The 12911-nt window shown below is 44.6% G+C and overlaps 1 protein-coding gene across 1 annotated transcript; it reads right to left on the reverse strand.

Moving 5' to 3' along the window:
- Positions 1-853: 853 nt before the first annotated feature.
- LOC134364325 (interferon alpha-4-like) lies at positions 854-1411 on the reverse strand (the record flags this gene model as incomplete). Its single annotated transcript, XM_063080186.1, has 1 exon — positions 854-1411. A coding segment is annotated over exon 1 (558 nt), but the record flags the coding sequence as incomplete, so codon positions are not given.
- Between the last annotated feature and the right edge of the window lie 11500 nt (positions 1412-12911).

Consider the following 12911-nt stretch of genomic DNA (forward strand, 5'->3'; position numbering starts at 1 on the left):
ATGACCAACTTCATTTCTGCACTTTCAGTTGCCATTATGATCCTCCAGGCATTGAATTCCTTGCCAATTGCAAATTCCTGTGTCCAACTAGTGCTGGACATTTGCACTTACATGTCTAGCAATTTGTGGGGCGTATCGGTAATTTTATTTCTATTTCCTGACATGCTTCCATCTACCTTCTGCAGAGAGAATTTTATTGGTTGTTTCATTTTCTCATTATACTGTTTCACATAACTGATATTAAGTATGAGTGTGTTTCTTTTGAGCTCTCTGTCCCTCCAAGAATCAAAGATAGAAGAGAGCATGTTCACATCCGTATTCTGAGGGGAACAAACAACCTCTTTTAGGTGAAGTTCATTTTTACCGATAGCTCGAATACACTAATGTTGAGGAGATGAATTGTACCATCTGTTTTTACGTCAGGTTGTAGAGACAGGCTTGGACTCTCTTTTTAAAGAATAAACAAATACAAGCATTTTTCTATAGTAAAAATTTAATGCAGAAAGCAATATAATAGTTTCACAAAATACAAAGAATATATTTTGTTCTATTAAGCACAGTATAAAGGCGTATTGACAAAAACAATTTCAATCTTATCAACAGTTAGATAAATAAACATTTAAATAAATAAATAGATAGATACATTTGCACGGTCGTCTGTAAGTACCAGTCCCTGCAGGGTTGAACATGACGCTGCTGAACACCCTGAAGGCATCTGACAAACTTGAGGCACTTCATGTCATGATTGTAGCAGAAGTGACAGTCTTGGCGACCGGAGAGCTCAGGAAAGTGCGATAGTGTGTACTCGTCCATGAGAGTCGTTTCCACGTCGGACCAGGTCTCATTGCCTCCTCCCTAATCTTCCCCGCATGTTTATTGATGAAGAGAAGGATCTCACGATTTCTGCTCTCACGACCTCCCAGGCGCAAGGGCTGTGCCTCTTCTCTTTCAGGTAGAGACTGATTCTTTGGAAGTATTTCCTCACGGCCAGTGCGAAGTCCTCGTTCACCAGGGGAGTCTCTTCCACCCCCACCTCCGGCATCAGACAGGCTTCCAGGTCGTCCAGCTGCTGATAGAGTCCAGTGCAGAGTTTGTCCAAGAGGCTCTCATCCCAAGCAGCCGATGAGCCCTTTGTGCAGAAGAGGTTGAAGCTCTGCTGGGTCATCTCATGGAGGACAGAGATGGCTCGGGCCTTCTGCAGCTGGTGGCCATCCAAGTCTTCCAGGGGGAATCCGAAGTCATTTCTGTCCTTCAGGCAGGACAGAGGGGAGATTCTCCTCATTCGTCCCAGGAGTATCAAGGCCTTCCTGGTCCCCAGGCTGTGGGCCTGAGGCAGATCACAGCCCAGAGAGCAGGTCGCCTGGTAGCTGAGCACCAGCAGGGCCATCAGTAAAGGAAAGGGCAAGGCCATTGGGGATCTCGCAGATGCTGCTGGCCTGGCTGAGATGGGCGACTCTGAGCCTTAGCCTCTAGGTTCTCTGAAGAGCTTGCTTTGTGCATGTGTCTTAAATAGGGAACACACTAGTTTCCATTTTTTGGATGCCCGTGTCTTCCTTTCTACTTCTGTTTTTGCTTTCTTTATGCACTCTCTACATACTTTGAGAGCAGCGTTTCTCCACCTTTTTCTTTTCTCTTTTATTTCTTTCATGGTGGCCTGCTCATCCCTTTCCTCCAGAGCCTGGTTAAATTGTTTTTTCCGAATTGACCCTCCTGTGATAAGCTACAAAGGCGGGGGTATATCGTGCAATTATTTACGGACCGTATCTGTAGCTCAGGTTCATACGTAGAAAAGAAAGTGTGAAGTTAACTTTTTGCATTCAATGCATGTTTAAGAAGGTCTCTATAAAAATTTTAAGCCAAGACTTAAGTTTCAAAGTTATTGATTTGACTTGGCTTTATAAGTTTATTTGCTGAGCTCCTTTTTGTGTCATCTATTGACTTATATAAATTGTAATGAGTCAAATTTCACATGCAAATTCATGTTACAAAAATACACAATACCAATGTAATGACATACTTAAATATCTTTCAAAACTGCTAAAAATTATCTATCAATTCAATTATTTTCTTCCCATTAATTTCTCGTGTACCTAACTTTAAATTTTGTTCCATACGATAGAATACATTGTCACTGGGCCACCTCCCGGATGTTCCCCCAGGTGCGGTCAACTCTTATTTCTTTTTAGCACTCGACTTCATTATTGATGTGGCGAATAACTTTAGCAGAGCCACATAATAAAGCACAAATTCTTTGCATTTAATTCTCAAAGCCATTAACTCATTCAGTAGCACTCAGGAGCGAACCTCAGCTCCATCCACGAGACAGCCAAAGGCAGTCCATATGTATTCGTGTGGAGGCCACATCTCGAGACATGATTTTGAGATCAAGCGATCGTCTGTTCACCGTAGGCTTGTATTGCTCATGCTGCATATGCTCTGTGGATCTTCCGAGAACTCAATGTCGATGCTTCTTGATACACAAGAAAACCCGAGGGAAATAAAAATTAGTAATAAGGGACAGGTTTTCTTAGATTTGGGCTTTGGAGAACCACAAATTATTGTAATGACTAAGATTTGTTAACACCTCTAGGAACTAATTTTCACACTTTTGGGAGCAATACCATCCCAAGAAGAATGCACGATGGAGAGAACATCAATTTTATTTAAAAAGAAAATTTTGTTTTGCACCGAAGTTCAAATTTCCAACCAAACATCAGTCGGAGATTCCAATTCTAATGGAATCTTATTAAACCAAAGGAAGCCATCTTTGTCATAAATGGCAACAATGGGATGTAGGTGTGATGAAAATAAATGGCTGTTCAATTGTTGTGTACCGCTGGCGAGACACCAGAGATCTTTCTTTCCCATTTCCTTTTACATAGAAAGGAAAGTTGCTGCATTTTCCCTCCCAAGGAATGGGAATACCAAGAAAGCCAATATATGTACCTCAGTGTGATCAAACGTCACAAGGAAAGCAATATCCCACTGCAAAGGACACGACGAAGGATAATTTAGCTAAATTGAGCCCAGCCAAGGCGCAGATGAGGGGATGCGGCAGAGCAGAAGAAAAGTGGTGGAAGGGACGCAGGTCAAAGGTAGCAAACGGGCATGGGCTCCAGGAAAAGCAATCACTGCTGGTCCAGGGGTTGGTTTCAGCTTTGCTGGATCCAGCTTTCAAGAGAGTCAAGGGAGACACAACAACCACAAGAGTTTACACACAGAAAAGGCAAACTTGTGAGAGTGCAATATGCTCTCTGGATAACGGGGAAGCGAGAAATGCATCCCTTGTTTTCTCCTTGTGGATAAATGGACTCAGAAGTTGACTCATCGTCTTGTCATGTCTCCAGCAAGAAGCAAGGGAATTCACAATTTCAAAGGACACCCCTTCTTTACACATGGCTATATTATTTCTCCTAGCTGTCAGAGATGATGTCTTTATTACATTGAACCTTCGAATGAACTTCGTCCTAAGAATATAGGTCGCCATGAGTCCGTAAGTTACTCTTGGTCAGAGGAGTCGTCTTATGCGGTCTTGTTTCCTGGGCATCTTAGCCTAGTTCCTATCATTTCCGGAGCTCAGTCAATATTTATGAAAGGAATAATCATTATAATAACAGTGGAAAGAATAATACCAATACATACTGGAGACATGAATTGGGAAGACAATAGATCTAAAGAATTTGTAAGCTCTTCCCGCTTCATGCAGGGAAATTGTAATGGAAGATTTTGTGACGATTTAAAAAACAAAACACAAACACTTGATTGTAGAGATGCTTTCTTCCCATTTGTAGTTTTAATATTTAGAACCTCAGGATGTGCCACAGGGCCTGGTTGCAAATGGAAGACCCACCTTCCACTTTTACTTCAGTGCCCCTCAAGGAAGCGCAACGCCTTGCCTGATCGCACATTCCTTGTCTTTTCCGATAATACGGAGACGATGTGAATGTTACAATGTGTTTGGGGACCTTGTCCCTATACACTTGTCTGTTTTTCAATTTTGGCCTGTGCCTTTGGGAATCACTTAACTCTTTCCAAGATTCAGTCAGTGTCGCTGTGAACTTTAATGAATGACGTCCGTGTCGTTTTCCCTGAGTCTAAATTGTGGAATCAGAGTTGGCATCAGATTTTGAAATAAACTGTGCCTAGCAAGAATGCCAGTTAATTTTCTCTTACAAATACTGTTAGTACACACAGTGTGAAAATAAAGAGTGGTCTTATTCAAAGAACATATATTCTCTTCTCACTAATCCCCCAGTCGGACTCTCTTTCCCCTCTCCTTTGCACTTAGGTATCCGACGAGCGTGAATCCAGGCTGAGTAAATACGGGTGGAAGTGATGTTCACCCTGTGCAGCATGGGTCCTTCAAAGCATCCTACAAGTGATCCACCATATAATTTTTTCCATATCGACTGAGCACAGTAGCCTCAAGCGTCGCAAACCTGTTTGAACTTATATGTTGATGATGGCAAAGCTGCAAAATAGTAGGTTGTGAGGTCCCTGAAACCCCGCTCAGAGGAGGCCAACACTGAGCTCTTCTATAAAGGAAAGATCAGTTTGTATTATCATCTAACTACTGGTGGTTTTCTTTTGTTCTGTTACAGGAGCGAGCATCAACTTGACTGACAAATGCCCTTCACCAAATTCTAGACTGAAGAACCATGTCTGTAAACAATGAAACTTCCAACTTCGGAAACAACAAGCACCACTCAAGAATTGAAACAGATAATGAAAATTATAAATCATGACAGTATTTATTTAGGACAAGACACCATGTTATTCTCTCTAATCATTCTACTGTAAATTCACGATGTAGAACGTATGTTTTACATAATCCCATGATTTAGGATTCAGATGTTTTTCAGCTGGTGCAAATGTGTGAGTTTAGCTTGCTTTGGGGGGCCTGGTAAACAATCGTGTAATTGGTTAGGGAGGGTCCTGAGTATAACTTCTACGTCATTTCCTGACGTTGCTCTGAAGGCGGTGAATGAGGACTAAGCACACTTCAATTTCCACTCTGACCACCTCCCAGGCACAGGGGCTGTATTTCTTTTCCCTCAGATAACCAATCATTTCTTGGAAATACTTCCGAACGTCATTTCCCAAATCAGGACAAGAGAGAGTTTCTCCATTTGTCATCTGCACTTGTCGCAGGCTCTTCTCAAGGCTGAAGAGTAGTTTATCGAGGAGGATCGCATCCCAAGCAGCATGGCTGTTCTCTCTTTTGAGGAGGCTGAGGATCTGCTGGAGCATCTGACCACGGAAACAGGTGGCATGTGTCTTCTGGATTGGGGTGATATTTTCTCCTGTCCAAGGAAAATTGAAGTTCTTCCTGTCCTTGAAGCATGAGTGAGATGGGATCTTTTTCATCCGTCTCACTAGCATGATGGCTTGCCGGTTTTCCAGGCCATGGCTGGAAGGCATGCCCCAGACAGATGAGCAGGCAGGGACGGAGCAGAGCACCACTCCCGCCATGAGCAGGCAGATGTGGACCATTGAGAATTTCAGTGATTCTCGAGGCGGCCGCGAGAGGGCGCGCGAACGGCCTTTTCTGAGCCTCCGGTTCCGGAAACGCGGACGGACTCGGCCGCTTTTGGTTTCAGAGGGTGCCACAGCCCGAGAGAGCAGACGTCGCCGCTTGTCGCGCCGAACCGGTGCTGCTTAAATAGTGTGGAGAACATTTTCCTCCGATGGCTGCGGAGAGAGCTCCGCCGCGGCTTGGCGCGACCCAGTTTTCTTCGGTGAGGGCCGTGAGTGTCTGAGCTGCTCCCTGTGCTCGGGGCTTTCTTTCGCGTAGAAGCCGCAGCGAGACTGAGTTTGACGGGGAAACCCATTGAGTCGGGACCCGAGTGCTCGCGACCGCACGGGCTGTGATGGTCACAGATTCCGCAGGAGTGGGGGACGCGAGGCCGGGACAGCCTGGGAAAGGGGAGCCGGGTAGACAGCGGGTCCGGGAGCAGCCCCAGTGCGGGAGCCTCGGGCGAGTGAGCGTGGACGACGGCGGTGATACCGCCAGGACCGTGACTGGGGCCGGGACCGGGGCCGGGGCCGGGGCTGGGGCCGGGAACAGGGATGGAGTCGGGGCCGGGGCCGGGGCCGGGGCCGGGGCCGGGGCCGGGAGGAGGGACGTGCGCCCCCCTGTGGGGTCGTCGGAGTTTTCAGTGGCCCATGTTTCTGAGTCAGGACGTTCAAGTCTTTGAAAAAAGGAATCTAGGCAAATTAAAGCGGCATTATTTGATTTAGATCGTTTTTATGTAATTTTACTTTCCCAGCATTAAAGGAGGGAAACTCCACGATATTTGCAAGGTGCTACTTTACTTTTCAACGGACAGAACGGCCATGTTTAGGTTTCTTGTGATTCAGGATTAATCTTCGATCATTGCTCTTTCACCTGAGGTTACTGAAACTTCTTTCGCAGAACGCCACCGTGACTTGTGTTGCTAGGAAGAAAAAGGAGCAGTGTCGTGTAGGAGCAGTTGAGGGCATTTAGCCGGTCAGAACCTTCAACGCTCTTGGGTGAGAGTGGCATAGAGTGAGTGCAATTTGCCACACTTGATGACCATGCAATTGCCACAGTCTCCCTTCTCCCTGGTGAGACTCTGAGGGATTTGCAAGTGCACGGTCATTTCTGGTCTTTACTTAAAATTGTATTACTTTGTTTCTCCTGGATAGTTTTTCACTAATTTTCATTTTTCATACGGCATGGAAATATCATTTGTGTCGATTCCTTAGATTGCGGCCTCCTTAAATTTTTGGCTTGAGGAAAGTACTCCCTAATTCCAGCCCAGGAAATAGCTTTTGAATTAGTATTGTGATTATCCGTGGTTGAAAATCAAGGAATGTCCACTCACCCTCCCTTCAAAAAAAGCCCCAATAGAAATAACTTATATATTTAAATGCATTTTATATATGCTTAAAATTATATATATTTTATATGCATAGGTAATTATATGTCAATGTAAATACTTTGTTTATATTATATGTAAAGATAATTATACATACAGTATTACATATTATCTAATATTTATATATTTATAATGTTGGATTATATATGTATATACAGTTAGATTCATAGGTATACTTATGTTTACATATATTTACATATATATTATTTTTGAATAAGAAGAAAATAGATATACTACATGTATTTTTATACAATATATATACTCCGTATATTTTTAAACCTTTTTTCTGTCCTTTCCAATTTTTTTTTTTTTTTAAATCCCTGCTTCAAAATATATCACCAAACGTGGGTGAAACTGACTGACTGTGAAGGACAGATTAGTATTTCGTTTGTAAACTGTTCACAGAGCAGCCATTTTCTGTCACTCGACTTCCTGCCACACCGGTTCCCCGGAAGGTGCTTCAAGGGTGCTGGGCAGTTTCTCTTCTGCACCAGGCACTGCTCTAACACTGGCAGCCTGGGCTCTGCTCCTGCACAGGCCTGCAGACGGTCCCCCTCGTGGAGTTTCCATTTGAGAGGCACCAATGTGACTGGCCCTGAGCGTGTCAAGGGAGCTGCACTGAAAGCTTCTCTTGGCTTGACTCGGTTGAATGCAGACTCTACAGAGGATTACGATATTTGTTATATCAATACTCACGGTAACTATTGTTTACTATGTTCAGATTCTCAGCAAGTAACTTGCAAGTTTATGTGATTTAATCTCTCCAATTTCCACTGGAAAACTAGTACTGACAACTACTAAAGTTTTCTCACAGTTTCCCTGTCTCAGTTATAACTGGATCCACATTGCCAAGCATGTTATCACTCATGTATATGCAGTCAACACATTACTGGTGACAGACGAAGAGAACTAATGAATTAATGCCTCAGCTCTATGCTGCTATTATCTATCGATTATGTCGGAAAATATGAGCTATGGTGAAGAAAGGTGGAAGGCATCAAATCTAGTGAACGAGTCCTTTAATAGGGAAATGCAGACAGAGGAGGCAACTTGTATTTCAGTGCAATCGAAGAAATTTAATAATGCTGTACAGGATCAACTCTCTAAGTGCTAGAATTTGAAAAGAGACATATATTGAGACGTATTTATTTCAACATTGGTTCTCATTTGTATGAATATTTCCTACTGGATTGAGATTTCTTTCATTTTTGATGAACGTGTTGAACTTCCAGTGTAATAACACGAGCGCAGTGTTGAAGTCATGACATTATCTGAGGCTCGTAAATGGAAGACAAAGTGAAAGGAAGTGGAAACAAAACTGGGACAAGTCCAAAAGCTGCAAACCCTGGGCTCGCCGTGTCAGACTCTCACATGCAAGAAGGTGCTGATAGCAGCTGGGTCGATGCCCGACACCTCCATCCCCCCAGTGGCCGCGCTACCTCCTCCCTGGTGCATTAGCCCATTTTGTGTTGCTCTAAGAGAATATCTGAGACTAGGTAATTTGGAAAGAACAGAGGTTTGTTTGTCTTATGATTCTGGGACAGCTGATTCTGGCATGGACCTCGGGCTTCCTCTACTCATGGTGGAAAATGGCAGGCACTGGCGGGTACAAGCAGATCACATTTTGAGAGGAAGCAAGAGAGGCAGGGAGGAGATGCCAGGGTCTTTTATACAACCAGCTCTCCAGGGAACTAATAGAGCAAGATTTCACTAGGGCCCCACTTCCCCCAGGGAGAACATGAATCCATTCATGAGGGATCTGCCCCCCATGACTCAGCTTCCAGCACTGCCACATTGAGGACCAGATTTCCACATGAGTTTCGGTGGGGACAACACATCCAAATTCTATCACCTGGTGACACTGAAGATGATGTGCTCCAGCTCTCTCTGCACCGTTCGCTGTGACCTGGCCCAGGTCCGTGACCTGCCAAGGCAGGAGACCGACCTCCACAGTTCTGCACCCAGGTGGGAGAATCTTCCTTTTTTCCCATCCAAAGGACGAGAACGTATTCAGTTCCCCTGGAGCAGCTGGATGGTGGCAAATTCCAAAAGGCTCAAGCCACCTCTGTTCCCCATGAGATTATCCAGCAGATCTCCAACTTCCCCCGCACGAGGGCTGAAATTCCTCACTGGACTCGATGACTCACTAGAGTCTCTGGAGCCCTGTGTGGTGCAGGAGATGGAAGAGACCCTGGGCAGGAGGAGGAAAACATACATTCCAATTTTAAATAGCCTTTCTCGATCATTTTCATGTTTGCTTTTTACTCCTTTGTAAATATCAGGTCTGATTGGTTAATTGTTCCAGAGCCAGTACACGTGCCTCGAAGAAGAGTTCCTCCCAACAGAGCCAGCATCACCTTGGCCAGATTCTCCTTCACGGGGTGGTTGCATAATGAGAGTGCACTTTGGTCATTCTTTCTAGACAGGAAACTTTTCCTCACTTGCTCATGTAGTAACTGTCGGTTTAGTTAACACTAGACGCCACTTGTACACATTGCGTGTCCGCTTGACTGGGTGCACACACTGCGGGAGAGCGCGGGGTGCCGACAGCATGTGAGTGAGCGAGGTGCACTGCCAGACCCTGCGCGTGGGGAGGAAGAGCGCTCACCGGACTCCTGCCCGGACCGTGAACATGACGGGTGGCGGCGAGCGCCCCAGGGCCAGTCCGTGTTTACATAGTGCAAGTTCTTATGAACCATCTAACACCTCAGACAAAAATAAAAGTAGGTAGGAGTTCTAAGGTTTCCCTTCAGCACCTGCGTGTGCACCGAAGGGTCTTTCTGTGACCTGCTACGCTTCTCCTGAGCACCGGCAACACGTGGCCACCTGCGTGGCGCTTCTGCACCCACAGCCTGCACATCCACTCTTCACCCGTCTTCCCCAAGTCCCCTGGTCCTCGTCTTCCTTTTGTGTTTTTTTAAATCGTCATACAGTACTTAATTGGTCCTGTCTTACGAGTTCTTATTAAATATTAGATTTATTGACAAATAGGAGACAATAACCATTCGTAAAGTTATAGAGGATGGTGTCAATGGAAGTGAGGGAGACGAGAGGAGCCCACAACCCTTCACCACTTGCCATTGCTATTCTGACAATAAATCCTCAACCTTGAAGAGGATTATAATTTTTTAATTGTTTAAATTTTTATTGTGGTAAAATATACGTAAAACCTACCATTTTAACTATTTTAAGTGTACAGTTCAGTGTCATTAAGTGCATGGACGTGCAATCATCATCACAATTTATCTGCAGAATGTTTTTATCATTCCCAACTGAAATTCTGTGCCTGTTAAACAATAACTCTCCATTCTCCTCTTCCCCCGGCCCTGGCAATCACTATTCGACTTTCCGTGTCTATGAATTTGACTACTGTAGGTACTTCCATATAAAGTGGAATCATACAGCATTTGTACTTTTGTGTGTGGCTTGTTTCACTAGGCTTCATGTCTTCCAGCTTCCTGTATCAAAATTTCATTCCTTTTAAGGCTGGTTTTCCATTGTATGTATATGTGATATTTGTTTATCCATTCATCCATTAATGGACATTTCAGTTGTCTCCGTGTTTTGCCTTTTGTGAATAATGCAGATATAAACATTGGTGTACAAATAAAGAAATATTAAATTTATTGTCATTGAAACCCAATAACACAAAAAATATGTTTACAATAAAAATCACAGATAGATGACATGATTTTAGAATTGGATTTCACGTACTGTAGAGTCTTTGGGAAATATTCTACACGAGTTAGTTTTCCCCTCTTCGTACGAGGCAAGCATAAAAACATGAGGAAACACTGTAATAGGACATTGTTAGGGAAACCTGTCCTATTATTTCAGGGTTTTCAATATTTGTTTTGAGTATCACTCTTTTCACAATTGCCCAGAAAAGAAGTGCTCTGTTGCTTGTCTATGGATTAATATGAGGTTACTTCAAAGAGCCTGTGGAAGAAGAGAACTGAAGGATCATATGAATCTTTCCATGAAGTTTTTGAAGTACCCTCCTAGTTGTTTTACCTATTTTGTCTTTCTCCGATGAGCAGCTATATCCCTGACTCTGTTCTAGGGCTGTCCATCTCTTCTCCAGTCCGTCAGCATTTTTTTCCAGGTCCCCGTTTGGGATATGTCATGTGTCCTGTCTCATGCTGTTCCTGGAGGCTGAGTGGGACATTCCTGGTCCTGGGATGCCTGTGTAACCCCAGGTATCCCAACCCATGGCTGTCTGTAGTTCAGTATCAGAACGGAGCAGAGGGGAAGGACTGATCAGTCTAGGTCCCGAGGCGTGTTCTTTAATGGATTTGCTCATGTATTTAAGCCCAAATGTTTGTCAAGCTGTTAGGTTTTTGCATTTGTCCTTAAGATACCATTTTCAGAATGATGAATGAAGGAACCTGAGAGGGTGGTGGGTGTGCCTTGTCCCCATCACACTCCCTCCTTGACCTCGCTCAGCTTTGGAAACTCCAAGTGAGCGCCCAGTGAGTGCGGGAGCCGATCTCCTCTTTTATCTAAGCCCCAGTGCCTGGGATTTGCGAACCTTCCACCAAAGGTAGCAGAGAAAAAAGAAAACACTCTTTCTTTAGGAGAAACAAACATATTCGTGAAGAATCAATTTTGCTGTTCACATTACACCTCCTTTTCAGAGAATGCATACTATGAAAAACCATGAAATATTTCGAATTTTCTGAAAACATTTCTTTGAAAGGAGTTTTCTGGAGAGTAGACAGTGAAGGAAAACCGTCCACGGACCAGAGGAAACAGAACCCCAGACCCAGTGTCCGGGGCAGGCGTGAGGATGGTGGGATGGACCTGCCATCCTTGGTCTAGACTGTCCCATCCTGGCTGGGAGCCTAGGCTCCTTCTGGAGCATGAAATCGGGATATTTTGGTTCCCTCCCCCTTTTATATACATGAAAGCATGGAAAGAAATGCCTCATTCTGTTTTTGATGTATTCTCTGGTGGGATCTATGGCAGGAACTGGGCTTCCTTGTGCCCAGGCTTCTCTACTAATCACCCGTCCTGATAAAGAGACTCTTCTCCCATGGATGGATGGTCTCCATTCCTGCATCGTCTATTTCATCTTCTCCTGCTTAGTGTCTTCCAAGGCCTTCTGTTTCGCTGTTGTTGATGTTTGTCCTGACTGTCATCCTCTGCTTCAGAGGGACCTCTGCACACCCGTGCACCCTATTGGATGGGCCCCATCTGGCCTTCTGTCACCCACAGGAGAGAATGGGGTGAAAGAGGTTTCCAGGTCAGGTACTGAGTCTTGTGCGGTTGCCTCTTCTCCCTGACGTGCTTGAGGGTTTTCTCCAAGGACCGTTGTAGGCATGGCTACAGAGTCGGCCTTTGAAACATGAGTAGATGAAGAAGGAAAGGTGGACTGGGGAGGAGGTCGGCAGTGGGTCTTGCTTACATTAAAGTGTTTTATATTCAGTAACCTCAACGAGTGGGTCTCCCACTGACGCACCCCAGACTGCCTAATGTGGGCTTGTAAAATCTGTCAAGACCTGGATGAAGAAAAAGAGATCCCCCAAGAGGAATTCTGCTTGTAATGTTCCTGACATAACGAGGGAGTTGATCCTTGGCAGATGGCATCATGACATTCAGTCAGTGTTGGGGCACTCAGATTTACGCAGTGTCGGTATCTTGGGAGAACCTAGTTGAAAAAAACAATTGTATGCCAAGCAGAGTTGTAACCTAAATGCAAGAAATTTTGCAATTTCTATCTGTGTAAGCAGGAACCCAGTACACCAGATTTTGTCCCATTTCTTACAATCTGAGTTTTCGAGCTACTGTTGGTTCTTAGAACTTCTTCACAGGTCTTGATGCTCAGTTTTGTTTATTGAGCAAATGAGCATCATCTGATGGGTGCAGTCTCCTTCCAGTGGAATCAGAACTCCCAAATGGTGAACCCCATGCACAGTGAGCTCCTGGTTTTCTTCACCGGCCCCTGTGGTGTAGACACGTGTGCAGACTTGGCACTGCATCTCCTGGTATTCGCTGTGCTTCTACGCC

The sequence above is a fragment of the Cynocephalus volans genome, chromosome 16 (genome assembly GCF_027409185.1).
Source record: "Cynocephalus volans isolate mCynVol1 chromosome 16, mCynVol1.pri, whole genome shotgun sequence".
Taxonomy (NCBI): domain Eukaryota; kingdom Metazoa; phylum Chordata; class Mammalia; order Dermoptera; family Cynocephalidae; genus Cynocephalus; species Cynocephalus volans.